Below are 26,561 nucleotides of genomic sequence, written 5' to 3'. Positions count from 1 at the left end.
CAGTTTCCAAAAAACAAAACAAAAAAAAAAACCCAAAACCATGTATCCAATGATGTAATAAGTATAGGCTGACACATAGTCTGTACTGAAGCAAGTTTCCGTCTGTTTCCCGTGGATTTCTCTAATGACATCATTGGACGTGGAAATTACAGCCTGCGAACCATATTAAGTTTCATACCAAATCTTGTTTGTACCACTTTTAGCAACAGCTGCATACAGGAAGGAAATTGTGTCCCTTTATTATAGAATTTGAACTTCTTAACAACAACAACAAAAAAAACAACCCATGCCTGGAGCCCCCAGATCAACAAAACAAAACAGATTCAAAGAATAGCGTTTGTAGACTCAAACCTCAAGAGATAGATGTGCTGCTCTTTGGAGCCCCTTGGATGGAACATCGTGATAGAGGGGAAACGAATGTAACTGTTTTTGCTTTACAGGCTGCTTAGAACAAAAGAAAACGAGAATCTGCGGGAGCCAAGGTCCCCTGCCTGTGTCTCACCCCTCTTAGGCCTCGTGTGGTCTTCCCCACATGACCTGCCACACAAAGGGTCCAAGCCTGCTCTCCAGAAGCAGGTGCGGGTAGCCAGTGGCAGTGCTGGCTTGGGGGCAGGCACCCCAACCCTGCTGCGTGTTCTCAAGGCCCAGCCTTCCCCAGCTATGGGTCACTGGGCCAGCTGGATGGCATGTGCATTGGAGGCAGGTTGGGGGGGTGCAGTCCACCCCCAGGTGATCCCACAACTCCTTTCCCCCTCATCCATTAGCTAGAGACTCCAACCAGGCCACAGCTGTGTTTGCCCTTTGAAAAGCAAAGGTCCGGGGGTTCTCAAATCTAGCTATACCTTGGGCCCCCCTGGGGAGCTGGGGAAGATGTTGAGTACCCACCCCCCGAAGTACATGGATCTGATCTGGAGGGGGGTCTAGACATGAGGGTCTTGTAGAAGTGCCCCAGGGGTCTTCCTTGGGCAGGGAGGGCTCAGCTGTCGACCACCGGTTGGTAAGACAATCCGCAGATGACGGGTTGAGGGCCTTGATGAGTTCTGAGACTTCCAAGGCCCATCGGTTCTGCGTCCTGAGGCGCACAGAGAAGCTGGGTTCGGGTTTTTGGTTGCGTGTCTTATAATGACACAAGAGAGGCTCAAATTAGCAAGGGGCCGGGGGTGTGGTTTGAGCATATTTGTGAAGGTGAACAGGGTAAGGGCTCCCCGCCCGGGCGGAGCCAGGGTGCAGGACACCTTGTGGGAACATCCAAAAGGCACCAAAGGTGGGACCACGCCTCGGGTCAGTGGGTGATGGTTGATGCTGTGTCTTTCCCCCGGCCCCCCTTCCCATGACTGATCTCTGCAGCTGTGTTTTGCAGTGATTCTGGACGTGGGAGCAGCCTCTTAGATAGAACCATTGCTGACAGACGACAGCTTAACACAATTACCTTGCCAGACTTCAGCGATCCTGAGACAGGTGAGAATACTAGACCAGAGGGGACAGAGCGGTATCGGTGAGCGCGTGGGGCCTGCTACCCACCCCCGGGGCGAGGGGCGAGGGGCGAACCTGGCCAGGGATGGGGTTCAGAAATGTACCCCCCACAAAGAGGTTAAACTCAGCAGAGGCGCATTTCCTCCCGTGTCTTTGCAAGTGTGTTCACAGTGGGCGACGCTGGGGTGCCTGCCCCACACGGTCCTTTGAAATCTTTCTATCCCCCCCACCACACCCCACCCCGCCCTGCTCTCAGAGCCTCAAATTCAGAACTAAAATTAAATTGTTCGCATCCCCATGAAGCTTCCCCTCTGCTTTTCCGTTTCTCACTCTCTCTCTTAAGTTTCAGATTTTGCTGAAATCAGGTTTCGATTTTTAATCAGTTGAACATAGGAACACCCCCCCATGTGCCCTCCCCCCACACAAAGGCCCTCTAGGGACATAGGTGCGGCTGAGCCTCTGAGTGTCCCATCCCGACGGGAAGGCCTGCATGACTTGCCTCCGAGCAGGTGTGCACGCTTCATCCTTTGGGTTCCCACATTTGCCTAAGTACAGAGGAGCACAGATGCCTCTGTGACTCCCAAGCCCCAGACGAGTGCTTCTAGTAGTTACGCTGGCTATTCGGTGGCGATTTGGAGGATGTTAAGACGTTCCCTCCACTTAGAGCCTCAGAGGGGATTCCAGAGCATCATTTGAAAGCTGGTTCTGTTGCTTCTGCACCTTCCCCTGCCCCCCGCCCCCGCCACCCCACAGAGGGCCTGTGTAAGCCTTCGTCCCCATCGGGTATGCCTTGCCCACTGGCTTCCTGAAAGGAGCCTCCAGGTCCTTCTCCTGACCTCATGGCAGGCCCCAGCCCTGACAGAGCCCTTCTAGAGAGAGCTGCGGGGCAGCCCTGACGTGTGCACAGCCATCTCCCAAAAAGTCCTGCTTCTGGTGGGACAGGAGAGATGTCACCCTGTAACAGCCAGATGTGCTGCCTGCCCTGGCCCATGCTCACAGCTGCCTGCAGACTGTACTCCTCTACTAGGCTCCCTTTTACCAAATGTAAAGTCAGCTTGAGAAGTGTGATCCCGGGGCCCCCAGGCTCCCAGGTCAGAGGAGTGTGGGGTGTCGGGTGCAGCAGAAATTGCAGATCGGTGGAGTGGCCTGACCCCCCCCTCCCCAATTGACCAGCAGTACTTAGGGAGGTGCCTGTGACTTTGAACAGCACAGCAGCTCTCCTAGAGACACTGTGGAACCCCCTCATTGTCAGAAAGGGAGGATCAGACTGTGGAAACTCACCACTGCGGGGTGAGGCTGGGACACGGCGGCAGAAGGGGAGGCTCTGGGCTGATCCAGAACAGCTGCTGTGGCTGCCCAAGACAACCCTTCTCCCTGCCCTGCCCCCTCCTCAGGATCCTGTGAGGACAGCCCTTCTAAATTCAGACCCCCTTTCCTTCCAGCTGGGCCCAGACCCTAATTTCCCCAGCAGTCCCAAGGCTTGAATGCCACATTGCAGGGAATACAGATTGTGGCAGCACAGGAGCGAGGTACTTATTACGAGTTCTCCCCTTTGGCCCTTGTCTGCCCAGCCAGGTTAGACCTTCTCAGAGGCTGTAGTATCCAGGCGAGGGCATATGTGGCATAGTCAGGACATTGCTGCTCCCTTCTCCCGAGTGGGCTTTGGTGCATCTACCCAGCCACTCACTCCAGGGGCCCAGGTGTCGGAGTTGGGATTGCTGCACCGGTGCCCTTGAACGATAGGAGGATGGCATGGCCTCCCAGGCCTGGCCACTGGCCGTTTTATTGTTGTGGTTGCACTATTCCCATAAGTCTTGTAGGGATTCTTTCCACTGGCCCTGCCCTCAGGCCTGACCAGGTCCACTGTAGCTAACAGAATTGGTTTCATTAAGTGGATGCGGCAAATTGAAAAGCCCCCCCACACACATACACACCAATAGGTCCCAGCCATGGAAAAAGAGGAATCAGATAGAGTGACAGTCTTAGCGTTAAAGCTATGAATCATTGTCTTTTCTTAGGGATAAGTTGGTAGTTCCTTAAATAGAGGATGAAAAAAAAATTTTTTTTTCTTCCTTTTGCCTTCAAAACAGGATGTGGAGTAAGGAGATTTATCTTTAATCATTGGTAGATATTACCAGACCCTTATCCCAAGCAAAAACCATTCTTTTCGCTTGAAAGTTGGGTCCACTGTGTCTGGGACAATTTTTCACTGTAGCCGCAGGGGTCTCTCCGGCTCTGGGTGTTTCTCCAGCTGTGAGACACGAAAGTGGCAGAAACGGCTTCCCTTCCCAAGTGCCCAGCCTGTGCACCAGACCACAGATCAGCCTAGAAAGCTCAACACCCCATTGTCACGACGCTGGGACCATGACAACATGGTCCCACCCCATCGCCCTCTCCCTAGGAAAACCTTAACTTTCAAGTAAACTATATACATAAGCGCTTCTCGTTTAAAAAAAAAAAAAAAAATTAGGACTAGCCGAGGTCTACACCTTTCCGACTGAAAAACGGTCTCCTCTAGGATTGTCCCGGATATTGTAGGTTAAAGATGCATTACTTTCAGTGGATCATGCTGCCGAGTCTGTGCCCAGGTAAATCTGAGTTATTTTTATCACATGATGTTGTTGCAGAACAATTAATTAAATAACCAGTGGAAAAAACAACAAATTTGTTTTCTTTCAAAAAGCACTCATATTCTATTGTCCAGTAGAGGAATGATTGTGTATTACATGACCTCATTTTCTTTGCAGCGTATGTGAGTATATTAAAAGCTAGTTTATTTTTTCCTTTGTGTCTCTAAAGCTTTTTATTTTTTTTTTGCCTTTATCCTTTTTTTCTCTTTCACTTTTTTTTTAGTGTCAGCTTCCTCCTCCTCCTCCTCTTCTCTTTCAAGAACCGAATCTCCTCTCCACCTGTTTATGTCTCCTCATCTTCGTTCTCATCCCAAACTTGACACCTTTGTGTGGCCCCCTGCTGCTCATTCATTCAGAGACCCGGGCCCCCGCCAGGAACCCTCTCTGTGTAAACATGGTTTATGGTTTTTTGGGTTATTTTTTTTTACCTTTCTCATTAGACCTGCTTCATTTGCCTGATGTTTCATTTTCTGATAATCTTCCTAACTGATAAGCTGGATAGGAAACTCCATCAGATTTATCTGCGGAAAAATCTTGCCAATTTGGAAATCCCAAAGCAGTGTGGGGAGAAGGCGACAGTGGTGCCCTAGTTCCAGGCTCCTCTTTGAAAAGTAAAGGAGACCTGTTTTGAGCAGAATAAATAGAAGCTTTTCTAGACAATTGCTTCTAGTTCTCAGCTACTTGAATGCTTTCCCAGAGTTGTTCTACATGCATAAAAATCTCTTTTAAAAAAGGCAAATTAGAACATTTGGCGAATAATTTATTTCTATATGTTTCTGACTATTTAGAAATTAGTTCAAGAAGCATATAGCAATCAAGGTGCTATCATAAAGAGAATGGCCATAGGCCCTTTAAATTTGTGGTTCCCAAGTTCTACTGTGCACTAAAATCACATGAAGAGCTTTGAAAACTGCAGATCTCCGGAGCCCCACCCCTGGCGTTGATGATTCAGCAAGCCCAAGCTGGAGCCCAGGCATGTGGATCTATAGAATACCCACTTAGGATTCCACGGCCGACGGGTTACGTACTTCATCTTGAGAAATGGTGCTCTAAAGTTGTTTTCCATGTGCAAGGAAGATACTGGGTTTGTGTGAAAACCTAGGGAACTATGCAGAGAAATTGGACATTATTTTCTTCTAATCCTGCTTTTAAATATGGAAATTTGAAAGTCTGTTTTACGGTGTTTGGGGACCTGTGTCCATTTAAACAAAACAAAATACATCCCTATGTTAAAATGAAACACTGGTTGATCACATCCTTAAATGGGACCTCAATGTGGGTCTCACCAGGAGGGGCCAGGCTTTCCTTCTTTCACTCATTTATTTGATGTTCCATTTTACTGAAGCACTGCCAGAAAATTTAATCTCTGTATCCACGATTTATAAGGGCTCATCTCTATCCCAAATGCTCACTTATAGGCTGAACAAAAGCTCCTAAGGGGAGCTGCTGTCAGAAAGAACTACTTTCTCTAATGTGCTCATCTTTCTGATGGCTACCCTGCCGGGCTAACCTCATGCACACACAAAGTCGGGGCAGAAATGAGGCTATCATCTAAAATAAATCATTCAAACCAAGAAACACTCTGGCTTTACTTCTCTGCATAGTAAGTGTTCTGAACTTTGCTTTCATGGCAATCCCAGCTTTATGAAATGCAAGACGAAGATAATGTTTATAAACTGCTTACGTTGTTTTTAATCCGTTTCTTAAAATAGACTTTTTCCCTTAATACAATGCCCACGGGTGATTGCCACCTACGGTTTTTCCAGAAAAGTTGTTTTGTGCATTGGTTTTTGCCCAGTTTTTTGTCTGAAAGTGGGACCTTACCCACTGTTCTAGAACAGCGTGACATGTTCCCATGGGTCCATCCACACCTGCTGCACAACAAACTCCCCTGCCTCTAGCCCCCTGCCTGGGTTTATCTGGTCACATGCCAGAGAGCCCTGCGTTCCTTTCAACCTTTGAAGGCTTAAGTCCTGACTCTTCGGTGAGACACCTGACACCAGGTTAATTAGTAAATTGTTAGGGCCGTGAGCACCACTGGGCTTTGTGCTGCATGTTTTGTGTCCCAAGCAGGGCTCAATTGTTTATTCCTTGTGAAACCATGAGTCATCTCCCACCCTTAGGGAGTGCCTCGCCCTGTACCCAGGTGTTTCAACCAAGACTGATAAGCCCAAGAATCTTTTTGTTCCCCCATAGATACAACATCTAGTTAAAGAAAGGGAAAGCATACCAAGCATTACTGATAGATGTAAAATTTCTTGATTAAAATTGTAATGAATTTGAATGCCAGCCCCTTTCACTAGGACAGATAGCCAAAGGCCTGACATTCTCTGAATTTCTCCCTCCAATCCTTTGATTTCATAAAAGCGAAAACTAGCCGAAGTCTACACGCTGTCCGGATCATGATTACGGGTAATGGTGGAAAGATCTGAAAACTGCTTGTTTGATTATTTTTCCCTTCCCGTTGGAATTTCCTGCCCTGGAAACAAAACACATTACATGAATTGGTCAGCTCTCATGTGCTGGGTGAACATTTAAACGTAGAGGGGAATGCCCAGTTGGCCTTTCTTTGGTTTAAAACAAAACAAAACAAAACAAAACAAAAAACAACCAAAAAACATTGTTAGTGGAAAAACATGTGTCACTCTTGAATTGAAATCTAATTTGAGACAGCCAGACTTACAGTTGGAAGGTTATTAGAACTCTGTTTGCTTTTTTAGCCTTAATTTTGATTTTTTAAATGTTTCGTTTCTTGGTTTTAATTTTTGATTTGATTTGTTGTTCCAAGGCAACTCTCCAGAAGTATACTTTCATGGTTTTTCCTCCCTTTTTTCAGTTAGTAAGTAGTTTACCAATCTATTAACTTTTCTGAGGGTCTCCAGAGTCACGCTTCCCTCCACCATGGAACGTGTGTCGTAGTTGTTGGTCGTTGGGAATGCTGAGATGATGTGGACGCAAAGCTGCCACCCGCTTGCCCACTCTGCCACCTGGGGCCCGTCTCTCCTGAGATGCTAGCGCGTTCCCTCCCCGTCCCCACCCCTGCAGCCTGGGTTTCGGTGCTGGGGAGGCAGTACTTCTCTGGGAGGGATTACAGAAGGAGGCAGTGCAGGAAAGATGTCCAAGCCAGGTGTGCAGTGGATTGGTCACAGCCCCACTAGCGCCAGTTGGAAGTATGAGACACTCAGCCTCCCTAGTGCAGGTCATCCATGAATTTGGGCTAGAGAGAACCTGTTGAATCTTGAAAATTTTTTTCCAGTTCAACTATTATTGCCACATAGAAAATTAATTCTAATAATTAATTTTCCTAAAAAAAAAAAAAGCCAAACAGACACCATAAAATTTAACCTGCATCTACCAAAACTTAAAACTAAGCAGTTCTCTGGGTGTAGGACTAGTACTTTTAGGTGGTATTCTTTTAAGGCATGAGTGAATTATCACATTTTCCAAAGGATGTTTCCTAGCTGCTGATTCTCTGTAGTCAAATATTTTTGGGGAAATATTGCATCTCCCTTTTAGAGACTGACAGTTCACGGTAGCACCGTAAAGGCTCTGAGAAGTCCTGCAGTTTAAAAAATTCAAGGCTCTGAAGTTTGACCTCTTGTTCCCAAAAGCTAATTTCATCATTTTACCCATCCTGTGGAATCAGTGTTCCGGGGACTGCATTTTGGGCAATGCTAATGTATATAGTGATCCAATACATTCGAATGATCTGAGCCTTTGCTGCTTAGAGCAAATATTCCTCTCAGGGAGTTGATTTCCCATCTGAAATCTAGCTCAGCTCAGATGTGACTTTATTTCTGGCTTTTAAAAGTGTCTATACAAATAAAATATTTTTTTAATAAATAAAAGTCCATAGTAGAAACATACGTTTGGTATTGTCAATACATTACGGTTCTTCAGGGAAGGAAAAAAAAGTTTCACTGCCAGGGTTCTTTCAAGTCCGGCTCCTTAGATACGTGGAAAAGATTTGATTTTCAGAAATCAGGTCCCATTCAAATCTTCAGGCAGCCCTGATCAGTTCCCGTGGGGCTTGATGCGTTTACACAAGGGACTTAGCTCTCTTCCATGGCCACCTTTCCAGCTCTCCAAGATCAGGACAGCTAGGCTCTGCAGAAGCACCCCGGCAACTCATCTCATCTCCATCCGCCTTCGCTTCCCTGTCTCTAAGGATGTCAGTTTACTAATTCTAGCTCACGCACACCTCTGTGGTCTGCCAGGAGCTCACCCTGACCTCCAGGCCGGGCCAGGTGCCCTCTCCCGAGTGACAGCGGGCAGCTGTGGCTCCCCCCGGGAGGTGGCCACCTGACAGGAGGAGCCCCTTGGGGATGCAGCTGCCCACCCCCCCTCTAGTGGGCTGTGCGCTGCTCCTTAGACCTGGGCACCCCAGGCGCCCCCATCCTGGAGCACTCTCCCTTCTCCCCATCATCATCTTGGAGGAAAATGTGCATTTTATTCGCCTCTCAAGATCATGCTGAGATCAGGAATGCCGACGATGTGGGTTCTCAGCCTCCCATATCCCTGATTCCAGTGAAACCCCTGCTCTGTTGAGGAGCCCATAACCCGGGGAAGAGAATAAGCCGGTTAAAGACCAAACACACCTCTCAAAGGAAATAAGGTGGAGAAACAAATTCAAGGTCATTGTTTTTTGCCCCTTTTCTTATGGCTAGCATTTCATTGTTGACTTTGCATTTTCTGACATTTAGAAATGCCTCTCATAATGAGGAAGTGACTAGACAGTGGGGTGTACCTTTCACCCCTGCCCCTGCCTAAAGGAACAAAGTCAAGTTTTTAAAATCTGTATATGAAGCAGTTACTCTAGTGATGACCCCACCACCCTTGAGGGGTGGCCATCAAAAGAATTCAGCCCTAATGATTCAAGGATGAACCTTTTCTTGCTCTTTTATTGCAATTAAAATGAATTCCCCCCAGCTAGTTCTGTGGTGTCTTTCTTTAAACCAGATTGAGGAGAGTTTTAGGAGATTGGCAAGTCAGTAATAAATGGCAGTCAGAGCTTAAGGAGTGTGTGTCCAGTAATTAGACCATCACCCCAGCCGGGGAGGCTTTCCCCAGAAGCAGCCTCCCCCAGGCACTTGAGTCCAGGCACACACAGCCTCATGAATATGCAACAGCGAGGGTTTCTAATGGAGATGAAAGCATCTGCCTGGTGTAGCCTTCCAGAAGGTACTGTCTCCGGCCCAGAGCCATGGCTCGGCTCACTCTGACAGCTGGCATCTCCCCACATGCTTGTGAACGGCTGCCCTCCACGCTTCCCGTGTGAGCACCTGCCAGCAGCATGCCTGCCCCCCACCCCGCATGCCCACTGGGGGCTGTGCACCCCAGCCCCTCCCTGCCTTAGCGGGATCCTTCCCTAAAGCTTTCCCCGGAGAGAACTTGACCCCTTCAGGAGAAGACCCATCCTGTCAGGTTTCATGTGCTTGATGATTCTGTTAAAAGTCACTTGGAAACTGTGATCTCGTCTTGAGACCGTGGGTTTGGCTGTCCTGACTTACTTGGCTGTCTTAACCTCTTTTCCACTCCGTGAAAAAGGAAAGCATCTCGTGGAATGGGGACCAAAGTTATTTATCAGAGGGACCCACAAGCAGGAGGCCTCCCTGGCAGTGGGAATCGGGTAGGAACGGCGGTTGCCCGTAGAGCGCCACAGCCCCTCGCTCCTGTCGCACTGGTAGACACTCCACGAAGAGGGGATGTGGCGGCTGCGGGGGGGACTGAAAAGGGGCCTGGGAGGAGCCCACCCCCCAGCTCCAAGTCAGCCTCCTTGGAGAAGCACGACTGCCTCCAGCAAACATGGGAACTGCCCTCACACCCAGGGGAAGGGAGGACCAAAGTGTTTAATGTTAAAAAAAAAAAAAAGAAAAGGTATAGGACAATATGCCTGACTTGGGGGGTTGACGTGAGCATGGACTCTCCTCCCCCTTCAAAAAATAGGAGGCACTCATCACTAGCTACTGAGCTGCTGTCTCCCCCAGCCCCGAGGATGTCCTGGTTCTGAGCACAGGTGGCAGGTGGGAGAAGGTCACCGGGCTGCCAGCAGTCTGCAGTGTTGGACTGATTTTTGCTTTCCAGCCCCATCTCGAGAAACAGACCTTCTTCCCCTGTTAAAAATGAAAATCGCAAGCAGAGCTCCCTGGCAAGAATGCTTAGTCACTCGGGTTGCTATTCAGTATTCAGGGTCTTTAAGAGGTTGGAACTGTTGCCTTTTCCTTTTTATTTGAATCGTTTTGGGGGGCAGGGCACACGGCTTCTCAGAACTGGATATTGAATAAACTCTAGTGACAGGTAATATTGAATCATTTCAGAACACGGAGGAAATAGGTGCAGAGATTCATTACCCAGGGCGGTGGGGGTTGCGGGGGGGCGGGATCCCGCGGCTGGAGCGGTTCTGGTTCTTTTCAGAAAAACGTGGGGAGCACAGGTATGTGCTGCCGTGAGGTTAGTCAGGGAGAATATGGGACTTGGGGCCCAGCCGGGCACTCCATCCTTCCACAGTCATGCATGTGAGGCATCCGAGGTAATTCCGGGGCTGGGAAGCAAAAGGCAGCCCAAACCCCAGGCAAACGCGTGCGAGACGTGCAGTAAAGGATTTTTGTCGCGTGTCATGTAACAAACACTTCCCCTCGTTCTGGATGCCGACGCCCGCCCAGTCCCCAGGTGGGCAGAGTCTCATCTAAGATCTAGTCTAGGAAGCTAGGAGGGGAGGGGGGCGCACACCCTTGACAGCTGAACTATAAACATCGGCCGTGTGCTCAGTGGCCTGCCTGTGAACATGTGCGTTACAGAGCATGACCAAGCCGTGTCACTTATCACGCCTTTTGTCTGATGGGACTGTCGCCTCTGAGACCCCTCTGAATGTGAGGTGGGGTTCACATGCGACTGCCACCTTGCAGGTCTGCGTGAAGTCAACCACAGGTGGAGTGTGCTCTGGGAAAGGGGTGTTTGGAAAGGCCCCGGCTGCCTCAGCAATCTGAGCTCACCAAGGCCTGTTGGCGACAGGGTCTTCTAACAGGCTTGAGCACCTGAAGTCGGTGGCCTTGGTCCTGGGTCCTCTCAGCCGTCGGGAGAGAGGCCTATCCATTGCGGCTTCCGGGTCCTCTCTGTGGCCCCCTTCCGCTCCCCACCCCAGCCCCATATGTGGTGGTCCAAGGGGAACCCAGACGGAAGCCCCGGCAGTGGGGCTCACAACAGTTCCTCAGGTGGCACTTTGCCTTCATATCAGGTGTCCAAGCTAACATTTTCTTCCGGGCTTCTGGGTGGCAGGGGAGAGAGAGCAGTTGGCCGGAGGATGTACGGCTCTCAGCCCCAAGGCATCTGGTGCCCCCTGAACCGTCTGGACAATTAGGTCACAGCACAGGGACCAGATGTGAGGGCACGCCCGCCCCGGCTCCGGTCAGCTCTCGGTTCGGCTGGTTTCACAGTGGCTTTTCGGAGCCTCTGTGCCCTGTGCCTGAGGAACTCGGTGCAGCATAGCAGGTGCTCGGCCTACAGGGTTAGGATGGTGATAAGCACGTCTCGAATTAACGTGATAAATAAGAGATGCACAGCAGCCGGACACTCTCCCTGGCTTACCTGTGGAACCTGATTATGTGGCAGCTTATTCCTCCAGGGTCTTGGATTTCCAATTAGAAACATATCTTATATTCCTCCCTCCAGTTCCTTTTTTTAAGCCTCAACTTGTCCATTTCCCCTAGGGCAATAATCCCTTCCACCCCCACATACACTGTGGGAATACATTTGCTTTGGTGAGAAAGACAAGGGTTGCCTTTTTAAAAATATACATGTTGGTTAGAACTAGCATTTCTAGTTGCGTACCTACGGAAATCCAAATCTATTTTGATATTTAGCATTTCAGTCCTAGGGGACAGTAATTCACAGGCTCTTTTTTATTATTATTATTTTTCCATTAGATCTATCCATCCTGATTCATAACGATGCTTACTTTTTTTCCTCTAAATTCTAATCAGATGGAAGACTTTGACTTACTGCATTATTGCCAGGAAAAGTAGATGTTAACTATTCAGTGAGGTTGCTGTGGTTATGGTCATGTGGCATCGTCCACAACTGCACGAGTGCTCAGCTACCCATCCCTGGTTCAAAACAGGAAGGGTCTCTCCCCTTGTGAAGCATGTGTTAAAGGGGATCGACTTGGAGGGGAAAGTCGCAGTTCTGCCCCCCCCCATATTTAAATGGCTTAGTTAATATTAGACATGGGGGAAGGTCATGGAGCGAGGCACAGTGTTCAGTCTACTACGCGCCACTGTCATGGGCAGTCTGCGTGGCTGGAGGTGACGACAGGCATGCCAAGAAGGCCTTTGAGACAGTGAAGGTTCTGGCCTCTGAGCCATTGGGAGGCCAGGAGCGTAGAGCACGAAGGGGGGACCACTGTCTTCCAGACTCCAGACACTGACACATCTGTTGACAGTTCCCATCCATTCTGCAAGCACTCGCCTGCTGGCTCTACTGGGCCCAGCGTTATTAGACCCTAAAAGCACCTCATGTGGGGCCTACCCCCATATGAGAACCAATTTAGGTCACCAAAGTAAACTCAAGGTTGAGAATCCAGTCTTCTAGAACCACACATCAGAATAACTCCGAAAACGGTGGGTCCATCCCATGGACAACTGTCCCCCAGGGAGGTGGGGGTGTTGCTGTAGGAGCACCAAGGACCCAAGGCCCACCTTCCTACAGGACAGTGGCAGGGAGAAGAAACAGAAGGCTCACAGCAAGCAGCCTTCCTGGAGGAGGTGGCATCAGAGCCAGATTCAGAGGCTAGACTTGTAGTTAAGACTACTGGCCGAGTCCTGCTTTTGCCGCCCACTGGCTGTGTGACTTGGGATAAGTCCATAACCTCATTAAATCTCAATTTTGTTATCTAGATAACATAGTAAGCTGTCTCACAGAGTTGTTTAAAGGTTAAATGAAATAATATATGTAGAGTTCTGGCCGGAGTTCCTGAAATCTGCCTTTGCCACGTTCATAAAACTGATACCCACAGCTGTCACCACGTGCCAGGCCTTCTTCACGGTGAAACATACGATCACGTGAATAATTAGCCACCTTAGCTGTGTCTCGCCGTCCCAAAGAGAAGAGACTTTAACAATAGTTCTAATTAACTTGTTTGCAGACCAAATAAAATAGTGAATCCACATAGCAAAATTAGCCCCCCTCGAAAGTCACGGGTCTCCGTTAGCATAAGGACCCACAGAACCTAGTAGAAAATGTGTAGAGTCTTCCTTCGGCATTCATTCATCGTTGTTATTTGTAAAGGAGTTAACGACTAAATATTTTAAGCCTTCCTCAGTTGTGATACATGATGCAGCAAGTACCCATAGATATAACGAACCCCCATAAGCGGAATCCCTGGAAGGAGTCTCAGGAGCTCTGCAGAGCCTAGAAAAGGATCCTGAGGCCACGAGGATCTCCCTGGAACTCTGTTCCCCGGAGTCTTGGGCTGCAGGGAAGCAGGCATGCGCAGAGTCTGCCTCCAGGTTTTTTCTGCAACCAAATGTCAATGACAGGACCGCTCTCTCCGTCTCAAGGTGGGTGGGTTCCCCCTAGGCCGTGCGCAGCTGCCTCACCTGGGTGATGAGCCTGAGGCCTGGCCTCCCCACCACTGTCACTTTAGTGATGTGGATCGTCTGGGGCTTTCGGGGGCCTCACGGGTCTTTTAAATACCCGAGTAGTTCTGATAGGAAGCCACGGATGAGTACCTCTGCTCTAGGTGCCCGATAGGAAGGCAAGCCACGTTGATGACGTCAGAGTATACCAACAGCGGCCTTGTTTATTTAGCCAGCAGTTGCTACTGAAATTCTCAGGGAAAGCTCCATCCTTGTGCTCAAAGCTCAAATATTTCTTGTCCATAGAGAGTCCAGAACAAACCAAGGCCTGCACCGCCCCCCCCCACAAAAAAAAAAAACCCGACAGCAGTCTAATCATTTTTGCTGTTTCGATTTTATTTTTTTTTTTAAGTCGTCAGACATACTCTGTCTAAAGGGTCAGCTCCTAGCTGACCTCCGTGAGCTCTGGATCACAAGGGCATCGGCTGGTGTCTTTTAACCTGGCCTCCAGGTGCCTCCTCCGGAAGGGCAGGGGGGCGCGTTCCCTCTCCAGGACTCACCGTCCATCCCCAGAGGCTCTCTGCCCTTGCTCATCCCCGTGGACGCCCTGCCTGGATTATCGCAGCAGGCAGATTCCCAGCCCGGCTCCCATCCGCCTCCCGTGAGCCCCCTCCGCCAAAGCCCCCGCTTGAAGGATTTGAGTGTATTTAGAGGCACCCATGTCTCCTTCAAGTTGGAACAGTCAAAACACAATATGGATGGCCAGCCTCGTGCTGCAAATACCCTCAAAATGAATAAATTGCGGTGCATTCCGAAGCCCCAACAGAAATTATTTTTATGCTCGCAGTTTTGTCTCTGCCCAACTATAACCAGCTCAGTTCTATTTGAGTGGTCAGCAGTCGTCTTTCCATATTATCACTAGTTGAAACCTTAGGGTGAGTTGATCGTCGCCACTCCCAGTGTCGGACTGTTTGCCTCCATATCGCACTTGACGATGGATTAGATATTAAGAGCGTGGCCCGTGATCTGAGTCTGAGCAGGCTGCAGCATGAAATAACTGGGACTCCTGCTCTCAGCCCTGAAGCCACACCTCCAAGAGGGACTGTGGGGAACAGGTGAGGAGCAAGCCATGTGGAAGGAGGGGGCTCCAACCGCCAGGACCCCTAGGACAACACGAAGACCAATGAGTCTTTTGGTATCTGAGTAGAAGTCGCTTGACCCGCTTGCTTTGACTAGTGGATGTGCTGGGTCTGCTCCTCTCCTGGGCCTTTCAGGACGACAAGCCTGGCCCCAGAGTCAGACAGGTACAACTCCAGAGCCCGGGCACCTCCACGATTGCCCCGCCTTGATAACAGACATTGCTCCTACTCGGGGCAAAGACATGCTCTTCCTCCCATCCTTATATTCTGTTCTAGAACATGGTCCCAAATCTCAGGGTGCAGGCCACCTCTCGAAGGCCATAGAGAGGATTGGCGGGTTGCTGGGTCTGTCTTGAGAATGGACTCCATCCCCGGGAGGCAGGGACGACCCCTCCCGCTGCTGCCCCGGAGGGTTTGTAGGTCTAGGCCCCACCCCCTGCCCTGGGGTGCTTTGTCACCTCCCTTCGTAGGACATCATGCGTGCCATGTTGCAGCCTGAGCTTCATGGCCGTGTGGCCAGCTCAGCCCCTGTGCTGCCCCGACCCCCGCGCTGCCCTACCCAAGGTCCTGGAGGGCCTGCATCCCACAGCAGGTGCTCTAGCCATCAGCTAGCAGGTGAGCTAGAGCGAAGGGTGGAAACTCAGGTCCGAGGCCACGAGGATAGTCTGTATCTCTCCATGGACGTAAACCTTGGCAACATCACGAGGACCGGAGTGTGCTGTCCGTCTTGAACGTGTGTCTGTGTGTGGGAGGGGGCGGAGGGGTGGCTGGTCGGGCGGGCCTGCCCTGTCACGTCTGATGCCGTCTTCTCGAACACCCCCCCGCAGGCTCCGTCCACGCCACCTCAGTGGCAGCCTCGAGAGTGGAGCAGGCGCTGTCGGAAGTGGCCTCATCTCTGCAGAGCAGCGCCCCCAAGCAGGGCCCGCTGCACCCCTGGATGACGCTGGCGCAGATCTGGCTCCATGCAGGTACTGCTATGCCCCCGCCGGGGGCCTCACCCACACCCACTGGCCCACCTAGCCCACGACCCCTGTCTTGAGGGATGTTGAGAGGTCACCACCTTTGTAGTCACACACCAAAATGTCACTACTTCTCTGTAGGACTGTGGGATACTGTGTGACTCCCCTTCCGTCCCTGACCGGACACCCTGGCACAAGGGGGACGTCCAGCAGAGACTCTCCCACTGGACCCTGAGGGACCTGGGGAGGTCTCCGTGTGGGGTGCAGGGTTTGCGTGACAGCAGGAGCCCCACACTGACTCCCAGGCGCTCTTTGCGGGGGCCAGAGGGGCAGGGCATCCTGGGCTCCTTAGTCTGGAAGTCCACGGCTCCCTAGCAGCCGTGTAGACAGGAGCTAAAAGCTTCAGCTCAGCGGGGGCTTCCTCATCTGTGGGGGGGGGGGCGGGGGGCAGTAGCATCCACCTCCTAGGGTGATGAGCGCAGTGCCTGGCGCCTCCCAGCAGTGGCGTATAACATCGTTGTGTTGCTGACTCAGATGTCTTCGTCAAAGCCTGGGAAGGGGCAGCGCTTTCAGTGTCCCTGCCCGCCCCCCACTACCCCCTCCCCCGCCAGCACCCCTGTTCACACACAGAGCGGGGAGCGGGGAGCAGCAGCTGCAGAACTGGAAATCAGCCCAGAAAGCAGATCTGATCACCCCACCTCCACTTCCACATGGCTGCTGCCGCGTGGCTGAAAATCCCCCCAATAAATCCCACCCACAGGCACCGTAGCAAAGACAACCCCACTCCACAGAGGCTGCCGATTTACTTACAAATTTATATTTATGTGTAAACAGTAACCTCAATTCGCCAAGTGTCATCACGGGGTCTGTAGGACCCCGACGGGGCCTCCCCGGGCAGGACCCTCAGGGCACACCGAGGAAATCCAGGTTTGGCTGGGGAAAGTGCTCATTATCCACCATTGTCCGCCTATTTACCCCTTTTTCTGCCAAGGCTAATTGTGTGATGCTGAACCGTGTTTGGAACCACCGGCCAACCTTCATACACAAAAACATGGTCCTGTTTACCTGGCCTTGGCGTGTCACAGAGCCCAGCTCAGCCGGCCCCTCCTGTGTTGGCATCTTTAATGGAGCCATAACAGCTACCATAAATTAGCAAATTACATTCTTCCAAGCAGAAGCACAAAAGAGGGATGATTCATGAATGTGCTGATTATTCTTCCTGCGCAGACGCTTGCCAGCGTGCGGCCTCTCGCTGGGCCCAGATGAGCTGGCGCGCAGGGCGCGGGGGCAGCAGGAAAGCCTTGCTCTCCACGCCCTGCACGCCCGCAGAAAAGCCCAGTCCGCGGTCTAGGGCCTGGTGCCTGGCTCGGTCAGCCGCCCTCACCAACAGTGACTGCGGAGAGCAGAGAGAGGGACTGAGAAGGCTTCTATGTCTGGGCCAGGAGAGACTGGCCGGCCCTGCAGGGCCAGCATCGGGGGCCGAGGTGTCCTTCAGATCCCAACTGAGGTTGAGATTTTGCAGGGCCAGAGTCTAACCAAACCCAACAGGACTGAAGGCAGCCCATCCTCAGCTGGGATGAACTTCCTCGACCCAGTCACAGGCTTTGCTCCTCTTCTCCGCTTCTTGGAAAAGTCAGTGACCTGAGTGAGGGTCACTAGGTTCCGGGACAGCTTCTCCTGCTGGCTTGCTGCCCTTTATTGAGTTATCCAGACTCTCTTCCTTTCTGCATGTTCCACATGACTCTTGGGAGGAAATCTTGTAGCCGCTTATTAGGACGTTGAGGAACTTGGTAGCTAAGATTCAGGCTGGGGCTGTCCGTGGATTTGCACGTGATGGTGTAATATCTGCTTCTTGTTGGCGTAGCCCGTAGCACAGAATAAAGCTCTCATTGTGGCTCTTAACGTGCTCTAGGCTGGTGGGGTTGAACTTTGGAAAATGGCTGCCAAACCTGCCCTATAAACTCTGGACAGAATATGCAGAGTACTTCTGTCGTAAGAATGAATTGAGTCGATTAGAATCTGTCTAGGATTTGTGGCATATTGACTCCTTCAAAGCAATGACCTGGTTTAAGTCAAGATTTAGGATAGTATATATTCATTCATATGGTCTGAAGAGGTAACTTGAGAATGAACTCAGAAAATAAACAGCTTCTTCTGAACTGTAAGGTTTTACCACTTGTGGTGTGAGTTCTGTTGCTCCAAGGGGCAAGACGACAGTGACAAAACATGCCCTCCCCCCGACTTTTGAACCATATATGGTTCCCTCAGTAGGTCTAGCAGTACTGCCAGACTAAATTTTGCAGGCTTTGGAAGAAACTGTTAGATGAAGGCCTAACCCCCCAGGCCATGGCGTTTCTGTGGATTTGTGGGTCTTTCCTGGTGGTTTTCTCTGGTGAACTGAGTCTGGTGGGAGCTCATGACGAGAGTCCACGGTGAGGCAGCCCCAGATCTGAGGTGTGCAGGTGAGGTCACTTGGAGACAGCTTTCCATGTCCAGCCTATTGCATGAGCAGCTCCCTGGGCCACCGGTGTGTCCATTTTAATGGCCAAGAGATCATGAGCCAGAGACTTGAACTACAGCTGCCCTGTGAGGGAAGGGGCCAATGGCCCAGCAGGGAGCACAGATCCAGGAAGACCAATGACATTTGACCACACAGGGTCCCTCCATCCCTGAGTGAGGGGGACCCACTCCCAGGGCACACCCTTTCCCCTGTCCTGGCCCCCTCCAACCCCAGGGTCTCAGACTCTTCACCAGGACACCTGGTGGCCGACTGCCGTGGGCTGTGTCCAGGTTTGGCCCCTTAGTTTGTTGGGACCCATGTAACAGTTTCACTTAAATTATTTTTGAATACACAGTATCTGCATGTGATACACAGTTGAAGAGGTACAAAAGGTGGAGAGTGAAAAGTCTCCATCCTGCCCTGGAGCCGCAGCCACCATCACCCGCAGCAACCACTAAAAAGACCCCATGTGCTTTCCAGAGCAATCGCACACACTCGGAGGTCACTGCTTAGCAGCACACATAACGCTGACGCAGGCTTTTGACTGGCGGCGTGGTATAAATCTGCTGTATGAATTCACCGTAATCTAACCAGTACCCCACTGATTGGCATTTCTAATGTTCTCCTGTTACAGACAATGCATCAGTAAGTATCCTTCTATATATTGTGTGTAAGATAAATTCCTAAAAATGGAATTGATGGATCAAAGGGTGTATACTCTTTAATTTTGCTAAGTTTTGTCACATTGGCTTCCACAGAGTAGTACCAGTGTACAGCCCAGCCAACTCTGAGCGAAGGCCCATTTTCTTGCGTCTTTGTCAATGCAACAGATTCTCTGACCTGTAGACCTCTGCCACTCAATAGATGAAAAATGGCATTTCAGTGGTCTGTGTTGGTGGCTTTTGCTCACTGAGCTTTCCTTTTTTATTTGTAAGCATTTATTATGTGTCAAAGAAACTTGCCTCGTGTCTGTGATATGAGCTATAAATATTTTCTCCTATCTTTGTTAGTGTTTGTGCTTGTCCTTTTTGGGGGGGGGGACTAGTTTTTTAAAAATACGTTTATCGATTTTTTTTGTGTGTGTGTGTGGCATCTGGGCATCACATGATATTTACCCATGTTATGGTCTCCTCTCTGGAAATTCCAAGTATCTTCTGGGGCTGTTGGTAGGGGTTATCGCCTCCCATTTTGCAGGAGGGAAACCCAGGCCAGATATAAATAAATGCCTCTGTGGTCTTACTGGGGAAGGAGTCAGAGTCAAGGGAGTGACATCATAGCATTTGATGTTTACTGTGCCACAAAACCCATCTCCTTAGGAGCCATACAACTTCCTTGGCATGCAGACCTCAGGGTTGGCCGTCGGAGAGTCATACATTCACAGACACTCCAGGCTGGACTGGAGGCTTCGCCAAGACAGGCAGCTTTTTAGTGCCCATCTTTTAATTTCCACATTGGGATGGCAGCTAAAAATGACTTTGCGGTAGGTGGTTAATTTCTGCTTGTTACGTACTAATAATTATAGCTTTCACTTTGGCACTCTCACAGTTGAAACCAACGGCTATTCTTAGATGTGCAAGATCAGATTTTCTGATTTCTGCTGGGAATTTAAAGCCATGATACTCTCACGAATTCCCTGGCCCTGGGCCCAGCCTACCCCCTCGCCCGTCCCAGGCTCCTCCCTGCCTCCACAAGGCTGCATCCGCAGGGTCTAGGGGTAATCCTGCGGCACAGCCTCCATGAGAAATGAAGACAGTGCCCAGCCAGGTGGTGTGTGGGTCACTAAACAGGGAGCACCTGCCGGAGGAAAGGCTCGGTACCTGGGGCTCAGGCCTGCCTCATGCAGGGCCAGTCTAGACTGACTGTTCCTGCCCTAAAAATGGAATTTATGTATCAATTTAGAGCAGGGAGGGGGGTTAATTAGTGGTCTATCCCTTTATCAGGGATAAACTATCCCTGTCAGACTTTATCCCAAGGACTTTCTTTATACATCTTCATTTGTTCTGTTCCATAATAACCTTATGAGGTCTGAATACCTTACCCCACTTTACAGGTGAAGACACTGAGACCCAGCTGTCACATTTTTTCCTAATATTACATGGCTAATAAGTGGGGGAACGAGAACTCAGACCCCAGGAGTGTGGCTCCAGCTGTGACCCGGAGCAGGCCCTCAGCCATCCAGCACAGTGTGTGTGGGCCGCAGTTGGCACGAGGCTCAGGAGTTCAGTGGTCATGAAGATGTCCCAGTCCCTGCCTTTGTGGAGTTTACAGACATGAAACAAAACAGCTACAGAAGCACTTAATTCTCATGGTGCCATGGGCCAGGAAGGGGCAGCGTGGTCCCTTGGGGGAACTGGTGACAGAGGTCCTCCACAGGCCAGGGGCCAGGAGAAGTGTGAGCATGGGGAGCGGGGGCCTGCAGAGTGACCAGCGGAGGTTGGGATGATGGTGGGGAGGCTGGAGAGGGTTGGAGACGTGGCAGGAGCCTGAAGGGAAGGAAAGGACATGGCCTGAGGCTAGGCAAGATCGTGCGGAGAGGGTGGGGCCTGACAGCCATGCTAAGGTCTTTAACTTCATCCTAAAAGTGTTGGAATGCTCCTGATGGGCTTCCACCATGAGGGTGAAAAGGTCAGACACATGGGTGGGCTAGCCGGCCCAACATAGAGAATAGAAAGGAAGCATGAGAATGGGAACAGAGAACGGAGGTTGGAAGGGAGCAGCTCAGTGTCTGAGGTGGAGGGAAGTGGCCCCAAGACACACTATGGCACCGGGCCCAAGGGTGTCCTCGATGGGTGCCACGCTGAGGGGTGGGAGGGAAGAGTCCTGTGTCTGGGGCCTGATTCAGTGAGCCGCTGGTGGCACCGTTCTAGGCAATGGGAAGCCAACACGAGGCGGCGGGGCAAGTGGGGGACCAACGTGTTGGAGTCAGGGAGGAAGGGAAACCAGAGTCGTGTTTGAACTTGGAAGGGTTCAGGGCCTGCGGACACACCCGTGAAGACAGCAAGCAGGCGGCTGGAGGGTCAAGCCTTGTTCCAGGTTCAGGCTAGACACAGACACTGGGGAAGGAGGATTTAAAGCCCAGGGGTATAATGAGAAGAGAGAGGACCAGCACCAAGCCCCAAGCCCCTCCCACATTTAAAATCTATGCAGGACAGGGGTCCTGGGGAACAAAGTGAGAGAAAGGAGGCTGTCAGTGAGGCAGGAGGGAGACGGGAGGGGTGACACTGTGGCAGCCAGAGGGGTTTCCCTCCAAAGGGGCCTGTGCAGCACAATCAGGGACTTGGGTTCTGATGTCAGAGTAGTGAGGATCCCCGTGTCACCTTGTCCCAGCAGCACGACCTGGGCAGGTTCCCCCTCTGCCCCATGAGCCCTAGTTTGCAAAACAAGGGCAGTGGTGACAGTCACACCAGGTAATGCACAGGGAGTGCTCAGTGGGTAGCAAGCACTTGACAACTCTTAAAATCACTGTTATTAAGGAGGATGTGGCTGGTAGGAAGTGCTGCTGGGAGGTCAAACTGGCGCTGACAAATCACTTGTTAGATGTGGCATGTGGGAGTTGTCGGAGGCCTTGACAGGTGAGGCTTTGGGGGCGTGCTGGGGACAGAGCATGGTGAGGTGGCTGCAGGGCGCTGGCAGGTGAGGAGGACAAGGCCGGGGGCGCCTGGTCCTCACGGAGAAGACCCCAGTGCAACACAGGAGAGACATGAGGGGGAACTGGGGAGGAATGTGGCTTCACATCAGGCGGCTTCACAACTGGCTGGCACAGAAGCATTTCAATTGCTGCGGGGATAGTCACATCCTTGTCCCTAAGAGAGAGACAGGATACGTGCAGGTCCAAATCCCCGAAGAGAGCAAGAGAATGGTGGGGTCCAGGGCCCAGGCAGAGGGACTGGCCTCACCTACAGCAGAAAAGGAGTGGAAAGGATAGGCACAGAGGACACCAGAGGGCTTGTCAATCTGGTGGCGAGAAGAGGCTCCAAGTCTGCTCTTCTGGCTTCTGTGTTCTCTTTGAACAAAGAGTCAAGGTCAGCCTAAGGGGTGGATGGCGTTGGGGAAGGATTGAGGCATCGGGAGAGCAGCTGGGCCAGGGCCTGGAGGGGATGGACGTCTCCCAAATGCAGCTAGAGGATGAGGAGCTAGTCCTGCCACCCTACCAAGCACCTGGGGAAGGAGTCCCTCTGGACAGGTTGACCCCACCACTCAGAAACCCAGAAATAAGCATCAATGGTGCAGCCAAGAGCCTGGCAGAGGCATGTGGCCAGGCCTTCACTGAGGAGAGCCTGGGCTGTGTCGCCACAGGGGCTGCAGGCCCAGCCCAGGGCCCAGCCCAGAGAAGCTCAGGTTAGAACCTACACACACATGCAAAGCCCCTGCCTTCTTTTACTTCCAACCTCCCTCAGACAAAGAGAAAGCAAAGAACAGTTCCAGGGCAAGTGGACAAGGGTGCTGCCCCCCCCACCCCCAGGCTGTAATGATGTAGCACCACAGTGGGAAGCTCATCCAGGCCCTCAGGCACACTGTTATATGACAGTGAATTCATGAAAGCAGGGTGGTGCGCCCTGGGAGCACCTGCTGCTTCTAGAAGGCACCTTGTGCTCACCCTGGGGGCTCCTTAGCCCACCATGGGCAGGGCTGTCCCACAGCCAAGCTGCTAGGGTTTATTTTCCAAGCACAGATCAGGGAAGCAAGGTTTGGGGTAAAGGAGTTGGTTTTAAAGGGTCGGGGAGTCAGCTGGCCTAGCTCCCTGCCTGCCTGCAGGCCTCACATCTAAGCCTGGGAGCACTCGAGTCTTTTCCTTCCTCCGTCTCTGCCAGACCTCAGGTGGGTGCAAGGTCTGTCAGCTCCATTATGGGTACAGCCCTCGGGCCATCTCCACCTTACACTGTGGCTCCTTTGCGTGAATTTCAAAACAGGTGTCCCCTCTGAGTAGACTAAGCCCCGGGGAGCAGGCTTTGCTGGCTGGACGCACCTGTGTGAGGAGCCACCTGGGAGCCCTCTGGGCAAATGCAGCCTGCGCCGGGCACACGGCCTGCCCTGCAGAGTTCAGACTGGATTGCGGCCCTGCCATGCCCGGTCACTGTGCACAGTGCGCAACCTGCACGGCTCTGGGCCACTTCTCCTTGCAGCTAACCCATGTCAGAAGCACAAGTGAATGAGGAAACTGAGCCTGTGCAGGACTGTGGGTACCGCTGGCTCCGGGTTCCCCAAACCCTGAGGAGGCAGCTTAGTTGTCAGGCCTACACCACAGAGCTCAGCCCTTTCAGATGATGTCCCCAGATGGTTCCGCAGATGATTTCAGAAGGGCCTCTCTGCACAAGGTGTGATGCCACGCAGGGGCAGAGGGGACTCAACCGGGCTGGTCCAGGAACGTGGCCGGCATGGGAGGCTTGCACGCTTGCAGGTCACGCAGGACAGGTGGACTGGGTGAGCGCTTCCCGGGGCACACACAGGGCAGGCGAAAGATGGGGGCGTGCAGAGAAGGCCCGGGCAGGGTACAGTGTGCTGGGGCCTAGAGCAAGGAGGGTCGGTCTTCACAGGTGCCCATTCAGGGAGGCATTTGGGGCAGAGGGAACAGCACAAACAGGCATGGAAGTAAGATGGGGAACTGAATGGGGCTGGGGCGGGGGTCGAAAGGTGGCAGGGCTCAAATGGACCCACTGAGGAGCAGTCAGGCCACGCATCTGTGTGCCCCCCACCCTGCGCCAGGGGCACTGGCTCCTCCTGTAACTTCTGAGTCCCTGAAAAGAAGTCCCAGGAGGCCTGGTCTCTTTCTCCCACTTGCATAATCGTGGCTCAGCGGGGTCTCGTCTTCCGATCAATTCCTCAGGAAGGAAGCAGTAGCCTCAGACGCATGGCTGGGGATCCTGAAGACCCATGGTCCCATGGAGGACCCTCCTAGAACAGGGCTCACAGGCACACTATCATGCTGCTGTTTGAGCCCCACCCACCCCCCGGCCCCGACCTTGATTCTTGTTATAAAAATTCTAGAAGCCTTCAGTACCCCCTTCCAAGCTGGTCCCTTTTCCATAGTAATTTAGGTGGCAACGGCCCCATGGGTCATCCCCAGTCAGCTCTGGGCCCTGTGGACCTTAGACACAGACACGAGCCCACTGTGAAAATGGGAGCAAGTCCAGAGTCACGTGTCCCCGGCCCCCTCAGGTCACCTAAATCTGCAGCAGGTCTGGCCCAGGGATGGGGTGGCGGCGGGACGGGGTATATCTCCCGGGAGGGGGGTGGGCTCCAGGGCCCAAACCCCAGGCCAGACTCAGGCAGAGTCCCCGCGTGTCATGGGTGCTTAGTGAACACCTGGGGAGCTGGACCTCCACGGGAGGTGAGTGAGGCCGGTGCTGCGCCCGCATTGCTGCCCTTGGGCCTCAGCTGGCAGGGGGCGGCCTGTCACATTGCATTGTGAGCACCCTGGGGGCTCCCCTGTCCAGGAAGCGGCCCACAGGCTGGAAGAACAGACAGGAGGTACGGGCCCATGTTCCCCGAGGCCCCCCGACCAAGCCTGAGGAGTCTGTCATTGGTGGACGTGATCTCCAGGACAGAGGGGCTGCTTTAGGAGAAGGGCCATCCAGGGTGCTTGAGGTCAGTCAGCTACACACCTGCCCTCTGCCAGCCTCAGGGTTCGAAGCCCGAGGTGGGGAGATAGAAGGCTTGCCATCCAGGAGCAAACCCAGGCCCCCCTCAGAAACTCATGCAGGGCCACGGCCCCCAGAGAGTACAGAGGCTGGCCTCCCTCGGAGGGGACGCCTGGGTCAGAGATGGCTGCCCAGGCGGGTAGGCATTGAGCAGGCCTCAAGGGAGCCCGGGGCATCGGGGACAGTGGGTACACAGCTTAGTAAGGGCGACAGAGCCAGGCACCACCGAGGGCTCCAAATTCCAGGCCAAGGGATCCATATGAACGTTACTTGGGGGCAGGGGAGACACTGTTCAGGCCCCAAGCCAAGATCTGCCTCTAGCTGGCCTGGGATCTGGGATGGGTTGTTACCTCATCTGTATGATGGTGCCAGGCACTGGGATCCTGTGGACCATATGCAGATGAAAGGAGAGGGACACCTGGGCTGCCCAGTGGTCCGCATCTGCCTTTGGCTCAGGGCGTGATCCCGGCCCTGCTTCTCCCTCTGCCTGTATCTCTGCCTCTCTCTGTGTCTCTCATGAATAAATAAATAAAATCTTTAAAATTGAAAAAAAGAGAGACTTGAGAGCACCTCCTGGCACAAAGTGCATGTTAGCTACTGTTACTTTGACTGTTATCGTTCATTCATTCATTCATTCAGCAAGTGTTTCCTGAGCCCTGACTGTGCCGGGCGCTGTTCTCATAGCAGTGAGCGGCACAGACACGGTCCCTGGGCTCACGTGGCTCACAGCCTCCATTCCAGAGGGGCGCACATACATCACGGGACACAAATGGGGTAAACCTCCCTGCCCTAGTCGAGGCAACTCCAAAGTGGCCTCCAGAAGAGGCTGGGGAGGGCCACACAGGGAAAATAGCAAAACCTTTCTATTTTTGCATTGTGTTGTTCTGGCCTGCATCCTACTATACGTAATACATCACCCTGTGGGTAAATCGAGGTGTAGGTGCAGACGTTTCTGGCTGCTGGGAGTGGAGGGCCAGTGGTCCAGGCAGGAACCCATGAGCCAGGGCTGCCCTAGAGGTAGGAGAAGGGCCCAGAGCATACCAGCCACCGAGGAGGACTCCGGGCAGTCATCCGGGCCCATATGGCCAAGGATGGAGGAGGAGTGTCCGATGTCCTTGAAGACACAGGCCTGGCACCAGGAAAATGGTGGTGCTAGGATCACAGGGCACTTGAGTGTGCCCAGGAGACAGGCAGGTGGCCAGAGCTGCAGCAACTCAGGACCCCATAGGAGAGCGCTGAGGTCTCAGAGGGTCATTTCCTGGGCGGAGGGTCATTTTCCTGCTTTTTTGAAAGTGACAGCTTGGTATTCAACAGACTGTGTCTGTGCTGGACGTTACTAGTCACGGGGTGTGGTGACCTTCACTGGTTGTCATCCCATCACGGCCTCTCCCTGTGAATGCTGCCCAGCATCAGGAGAACAGGCTGGAGGGCAGAGCCATTGCCCTGGGTGCTGTGTGCATCACTTTACTTGCCCTTCGTTCGGCTTATCCCCAAAGGTGTCAGAGTTGAGGGCAGGCGGCCCAGATCCCCAGGAACTCTAGGTGGGCCCTGAGTGAGCATGTCCTCATAGGGGGGCAGAGGCAGACAGCCCTAAGTCCCCTCTGGCTGATGGTGACACATGTCCTCTCCGAGACCCAATAGCAGGAGTGA

At 52.3% G+C, this 26,561-nt stretch overlaps 1 protein-coding gene across 7 annotated transcripts in view; it reads left to right on the top strand.

Moving 5' to 3' along the window:
• The window catches only part of TTC7B (tetratricopeptide repeat domain 7B), a 250,588-nt gene that overhangs the window by 193,416 nt on the left and 30,611 nt on the right, over positions 1–26,561 (top strand). For 4 of the 7 annotated variants that reach the window (XM_072839681.1, XM_072839676.1, XM_072839675.1 and 1 more), the window contains 4 exons: positions 1,361–1,458; positions 4,327–4,491; positions 6,892–6,942; positions 15,642–15,782. In XM_072839681.1, coding sequence (XP_072695782.1) covers positions 1,361–1,458; positions 4,327–4,491; positions 6,892–6,942; positions 15,642–15,782 — 455 coding nt within the window. Of the gene's footprint in view, positions 1–1,360; positions 1,459–4,326; positions 4,492–6,891; positions 6,943–15,641; positions 15,783–18,628; positions 19,279–26,561 lie in introns of those variants that run through there. The other 3 variants (XM_072839680.1, XM_072839678.1, XM_072839679.1) reach the window with 3 other exon arrangements.

The sequence above is a fragment of the Canis lupus genome, chromosome 9 (assembly GCF_048164855.1).
Source record: "Canis lupus baileyi chromosome 9, mCanLup2.hap1, whole genome shotgun sequence".
Lineage (NCBI taxonomy): Eukaryota > Metazoa > Chordata > Mammalia > Carnivora > Canidae > Canis > Canis lupus.
The sequence above is the reverse complement of the archived record's forward strand: the minus strand, read 5'-3'. Positions and strand labels throughout refer to the sequence as shown.